We start from the raw sequence: 6,732 nt of genomic DNA on the forward strand, positions 1-6,732 counted from the left end.
ATTGATTTAATTAACCCCAAATTTGGTAACTCGACGATCCTAGCTAATTAATAAGTAAGATAATTCAGGCCGCTATTTAGAAAAGAAAACAGAAAAAAGAATGGAAGACACACACAACAACGACTGGAAGGATTAATAAAAGAGGAAAAAAAAACCGGAACGACCAACAGGCAATAAGATAAAACACGAATTGTCTTTCTTTAGGGGGGTTTACTGCGTGAGACTAACGTTAGATCGCGTGACTGGACGCTATCAGTTGGCGTGACACCGGCCGTTTCTGACCAGCACCAAAACACGACCGTTCGAGCGTGTGTGATGGTCTTTTCAGGTAACCCATTCTTGTACAGGAAACCTCTCCATTACGAGAATAGATATACGCGTGCCGCTGTATGTCACCACGCGATTACGACAGAAGTGCTTCGACGACTAGCTCGCTGATGTCTATCCGACACGAAAAGTATCCATCACTCTGTTACGTCTACTACTTACTTACCACACGGTTCGAAACACTCTTTCCTCGTATTCCCTTAATTATTTTCCACTAACAATTCAAAAAAAAGTCACTTCTTTAAACGATTAAAATATCGGTTACCTTGGGGGGGTGATCGTTAGTAACGCGCATTATTGACTGATTGTGTGACCTTAGCCGCATTCGCAACTCGTGCGAGTTCTATATTTGTCTTTGCAAGATTAAATTTAGTCATTTATACTCCTCTAAAGATTACGAAAGTAAGAACCGCCATTCAAACTTTCGAGAACAACTAATAAGTAAATTGGATACCGAATTTGAGGTGTTATAGCTTCAGAGCCTTGAAAAATTTGAATTAGGGCACCCCATGTACAGTGTTGAATTCAGACATTTTTCTTCCAGGGAAATATTCTGAAAGGTAAGGGGGGTAGAAGTGTTGTATACACGAAAATGTATGTGTTAAAAGGAAGAAATACTGTGTTAGACTATCGTGTTAAGTATTCGAATTTAGAGGTGAATATTCCAACATTCCTATCCTCTTACCTTTGAAACCCCTCGAGTCTTCTGTCGCTCTCAAGGGTGCTCCCACTTTAGGAATCACTGATGTAAAGGCTCGAAAACACTCGAAACTGTTAAAAATCAACTCGATGTTGTGTCCTTCTAGAGGGGAGGAGGCATTTTCTAAAATTTTGAGTTAATGATACATTTAATCAGGACTACGAGTGTATATATATCTCTACATACCTTCCATATTTATAACTATAAATATTTTAAAATTTACCTTCTGGAGGGGCATTTTACCCTCATTTACACGTAACCTGTTTACTCTTTCTTAAATTTAGTCACAGAGATTGAAAATAATTTGAAATTCGAGGGAGAAAAAAACATTATAAGCAAATGAATTAAGTTTAGAGATTTTTGATCGGCGGGGAGTCTTTTATGGCATCATCAATAAGTCGTTATTTCTTTAACACTTGTGTACTTTCAATCCGTCATAAATGACCTCGTAAAGAATCTTTGGACACAAAAAGGAACGAGTCACACAACCAATCATCATCCGTACGGACAACTATTCAATCGTCATCACGTGATAGTCGATGTCCTCGGTTAGAGGACCTCTCAACGCACTTAATGGAATGTCATAGGTTACATCCACGGGAGATGTCACGCAAATCGCCCATTAGCCGCTACTTTCTAATGTCCGCTACTGCCCATGTGCTTTGTCTATCCTTTCAGAAACTTTTCGTGTCTTTGGGGGGTTACCTATCATTTATTAATGACAGTATTAAGTGAAATCCTGTTAATAAATTCGAACGTCAATTTTTTATATATATTATTCTCCCTATTGTTGCGATTAAAAAAGCGATTTTTTAATTGTATTTTCGAAAATTTATAGACAATATTTAGTAAGATATAAGAAAAAAAACTACATTCGATCAAAAGGCTCGATAGGGCACACTTGGAAAAAGGTATAGCTCTTACGAGGGGTCAAAGGTGAACTGGTAGAAGCTATTGTTAAGAAACGAATAGATAATCAATGTCTTTACCGAACTACAAAAACTCATGGCAACTACGTAACATTTCCCTACTAACGATCCCCTATTCCACTTATCTTTGTATATCGATATTGAAAATCCCACTGCACTTATCAATAGTTATCTCACGATATCGATTCTTTTCCATTTATAATGGTTAGCAATCAATTCGACTCAAAAGAGACCTTCTAACCGTATTGCATTTTTATATCCGATAGAAAAATCGTTGGAAACTTATTTTCTGATAGTTTTATTAAAACATTTTGTTCTGTATTGCCCGTAATGGACCCTCTCTACCTTATAGTGTCTCCTTAATTGAACATTTGGAAGTATTTTTATAACATTAAGTCGTCTTAACTATTGTGGAGAGTCTGTATTGTGTGCTCGATACGGGGTTCTTGTAAGAATATTCGAGTGTATCCTTGAGTAGTGAATTCTTAATGGCTTCATACACACACAATTAAAGCCTGTAATTATATGTTTAGAGAGGGTGAAAAGTAAAAAGAAGGGGGAAAGGGACGAAATATAGCACGTGGTTTTGAGACTATCAAAAGACACCGATTCGAACAATTAAAACTTGTATGGTAGCAATTGTTTATAGTGTTTATTATACAAGTTGGAAGATTTTTAAACGATTTACACGCGTGTTATTGATGTATAAGTTTAAAATACGCACGTTTTAATGGCATTTAAATAAGGAAATGTCCCAAACTTATATAGAAAATGGTCAATTGTTTTGTATCGATGATGTACAAGAATTGTACCCGGCGTACAAAGTTAAAAATTGATTATTTCGACGAGAAGGAGTATCGTTTTTATTTGGTTTTTGTAGCAATAAACGCCTGTTTAACGATGTGTCAGTATCAACTATCGTCATTTTGCATAAGTGACTAAAGGATTATCGATCCCTTAACGAAAACAATACAAAATAGAGGTTAAGCGGACTTGTCTGAAATGTATTTATCTGGACGGAATCTTGATCCCCCTTTGTAACCAAGGTAACGGGAAAACAAAACACAACCCAGTTATTCCCTCCCTCCCCCGAATCTGTGCAGCTGTCACACAGCGAGACCTTCTTCCGCTCGTCCCGCTGATCACGTGATCGATAATGGGCAGCCCATCACGTGTCTAAGTGCAGATTCTTTAGAAATATATATATATATATATATATATATATTGACTTTCGGCTACCAATTTGGCTACCCGGAACAATTAATATCTATATTAACGTTAGAAAACAACCGAAAAACAAGACTTCCAAACAAACAAAGTTTTCACACTTTTCAATCGATATTTTGATAGTTTAAACGTACGAAACTTGATGTTTTCCACGTTAAAACATAAATTTTAGCTCTAAAAATCACTTTATAACTCATTTACAAAGCTTAAAACTTCCCACCCCCTCTCTCCCCCTAATCTTAATTGAAAAATATACAAGTTTAAAAGCTATAATTTTACCCTATTAAATTATTACAATTTTTTTTTTTTATAAATAAAATAATATAATGGTTGTAAAAATTTATGTAAAAACGCATTAAAGTAACGTTTTATTTTCTTGGTGAATTCACATAAATTAAGAACAGATGTTCAAATATGCAAATGAGAATGAGCCAGACTGTTTGAAGCTGCAGAGCTTTAATATCACTTCAATGTATTAATTTAAACCACCCCTCCCACCCTCCCTCCCCGTACGTTTTATACGTTTAATTATTCAAATTTTATATCAGAAAATTTACTGGAATTTCCTTTTATAACAGGCAAAACAAACAAAAACTCCTTTGCAAGCGTGAGACGTCGAGAGGAGAAGTTACATTTACAGGGATTTTTTAGGGGTTTTTTTTTAGGGGTTTTTTTTGTTTTAAATATTATTAAATAAAAGCGAAAAACTTTTTTTTTGGAACAAACAAAATATATTTTTATTGTTACAAATATAATCACGTGACTAGAACAATTTTACATATTTTTTTGTTTTTTAAATCGATAGGAATGATTGATAAAAACAATACAAAAATAAACGTCATACAAGCGAAGTGAATAAAATTTTCTTTTTTTTTTTTAAATATTACATTAATCTAGAAATAAAATTAATTAAAATTAGTGCAGAATTTTTGACTAGATTCATATAAAAAAATATAATCTCTTATTATAATGGTGCTTTTTGTATAGTTTTTTTTAATATATATCTTTGTATTGTTTTCACGAGGCTCAATTAATTTTTAAAATAATTTTAAAGCCTTTTTATATATATATAAACATATAATTCGTTTTGTAAGTGTTAATTCTTCTGTTTACTAAACTAATTGCGTATGTTTTTTAGTGTTATTCTTCTTTATTAAGAAGGTTTTAACACCATTCTTATAGAGCTTCTTAGAATTTTTGGAGAATTTGAAGCATTGTATAACTGTTTTAACCTCCTTATAATGAATTTTTCTACCCTTCTACCCTAACCTAAAAACGTTAAATTGTTGAAAATGTTCTGACGTTTAACGAAATTTAAATTGTTTTTTACGTATTACAAAATACTTTTTCGTGGAAATCTCAAGAAAATTAATCATTTTAAGCTTCTTCCTAATTAGAATTTCTAATTTTAAGAAAGTTTGGACCCTTTTTTATCCTACCATATTTGCCTAAATTAAACTATAATCTATGTTCGTAAATACCAAGGAGACGGTCTTAATTAAAGTTTGAGCCTCTAAGAATGTATTAGTTTCCTGAATTTAAATAGGGAATGACCCCTTCTAGAGACTTTTTCTATCCTTTAATATATAGAATCTGATAAAAAAAAAAATAAGAAAAATATCGTCTGTGTGATGCATAGACACGTCAACAATAACAGATCTTTTATCATATATTCACCTTTTTTTTGATTATATTAAACGTTGGTCCCCGTGTTAGATTCGACTATAGAAGACTAGAGAAGGTATTTTTTTTAAAAAAATATCGATCACAGTTCGAACTGACAGTTAAATTTGATCATTAGTGCAAGACTAGATCGGACTAGATTCGTCTGTACAGTACAAGATACCATTAAGCGCCATAAAAAAAAAAAATAGACAAAACTTAATAAAGCTGAGAAAAATGATATGACACTTACTGCAGGAAGCCGAAATTTTGCATCCTATAATATATATATTTATGTATATTTTTATATAGTTTTACGAAGCATCCCCCACGGATCCAGATTTGGGACGGATTCAGCCGCTTACTGCCAAAGATAGCATCAAGTGATGAGGACCATCTGCGGAGTGGAACTTTGCCACGTGGTGCATGAGTCCGGCGGTACTGGTAAATATGCTGGAACAGTAGGTACACGTCAGAAATTCGGTCATGGCGAAATGGCTGAGACAGTTAGGTTGCTGGAGATGGTGGTGCATCAGCGGGTGTTTCGGTCGCGGATCCACTTCGTGGCTCTGAAGGTGCTTCAGAAGATAGGCCTTCCTGCGGAATTTCTTGCCGCACCTATCGCAGTCGTACAGTTCTTCTTCCATTCTCTGAATTTTGGAAGGTGGGCTCAAACCGGGCGAGGAAGAATCGCAGATGCTATCCGAATCACTGTCCTTGTCGCGTGGCGATTTACAGTTCTGTCCGGTGGACGACGGTCTCGGTTTGTGCCACCTTCTGTGTGATGCTAAATTAGCCGGGCAGTTGAAGACCTTGTCACATTCGGGGCACCTGTACTCCACGTGGACGATCCTGGAGCATCGATGCTGCGCCAAACCGAAAGCATCGGCGAAGTGGTCCTTGCACAGTTGGCAAACGTAATCGCCGATTTTGTTCTCGATCTTTGCCAACTCGGCTCGTGCTTCCTCCGTCACGATGACCACGTTGAGGCTGGGATCGATGTCACCCCTCTTCATAGAGATGGGAAGATCGTCTTCGCTGTCCGAATCGCGTATGAAGGTCCCGGAAACCGGAGAGATTTTGTCGTCGTCGAATGTCAACTTTCGGTTGGCTCTCGACTTTTTTGGCTTGCTCTCCCCGCTGGAGGAACGTTTCTTGGACGTTTCCGTTGGTGCCACGATTTCGGGGGTCTCCTTAACATTTTTAGTCAGTTCTAACGGCTCTTCTTGATAAGCCAGAGGGCTGCAAACTGTTTGAGAATGTGGATAGATGGCTTCTGCGTTGCCTTCTTTGTCATCCCCCCACCAAGAAGGGCAGAATCCCTTGACGTATCGCTTAACCAGGAAACCTCTAGGCATATTGTCCCGTGTGTTGGTCGTTCATGGAGACCCGCCGAGCGACTGACAGAAGTGTGTGTGTGTGGATGGGACGGGATGTAACCGACGTCGTTTAGACTCCTCCCCACCGAACGGTGATTGGCAGTCAGCGCCATCGACTGTCGATTCATAGAACTATTGCCACATAATCCAATCTGACGTGTGGAGAACCCATGATACGATGCTCGTATTTTTTCCCCGCACCACCCGAAATTTTCGTGACGGAGTTGGATCATCCCCGTAATTTACATCAACCTTGACGTAATTATCGAGTTACCGTAATAAAATATCGTACGAAGGATAGAGAAGAGTGGGGCTTCCTGCGGGGTACCTCCGAGCCTGTAGGCACTGCAGGAAACAATAGCCAAGCAGTCTTTTATGCGGACCATATCACTCGAAAAAACCTCTAGCCTAGGGGAAAGTGACCATATAGAGTTATTGCGTCTGGTGTCCTACAGCTGTTGTTGCAGTTACATCGGATCCCCCGAAACACTCGACTCTCAAAATATAC

General features: G+C 37.2%; 1 protein-coding gene across 1 annotated transcript; it reads right to left on the reverse strand.

Annotated features, from left to right (window-relative positions):
- Positions 1–4,199: 4,199 nt before the first annotated feature.
- LOC111634552 (insulinoma-associated protein 1a-like) lies at positions 4,200–6,224 on the reverse strand. The gene has a single exon (XM_023379351.1). It carries the CDS (start codon positions 6,201–6,203, stop codon positions 5,199–5,201), a length of 1,005 nt encoding a protein of 334 aa, XP_023235119.1. The 5' UTR covers positions 6,204–6,224; the 3' UTR covers positions 4,200–5,198.
- Between the last annotated feature and the right edge of the window lie 508 nt (positions 6,225–6,732).

This window comes from Centruroides sculpturatus, unplaced genomic scaffold, assembly GCF_000671375.1.
Source record: "Centruroides sculpturatus isolate CEXI.00-Female unplaced genomic scaffold, Cexi_2.0 scaffold861, whole genome shotgun sequence".
In the NCBI taxonomy this organism is placed as follows: Eukaryota; Metazoa; Arthropoda; class Arachnida; order Scorpiones; family Buthidae; genus Centruroides; species Centruroides sculpturatus.

Bases quoted from the DNA above. Each gene is read 5' to 3' on its own strand.
- LOC111634552 (XM_023379351.1), bottom strand. From the start codon at position 6,203: ATGCCTAGAGGTTTCCTGGTTAAGCGATACGTCAAGGGATTCTGCCCT.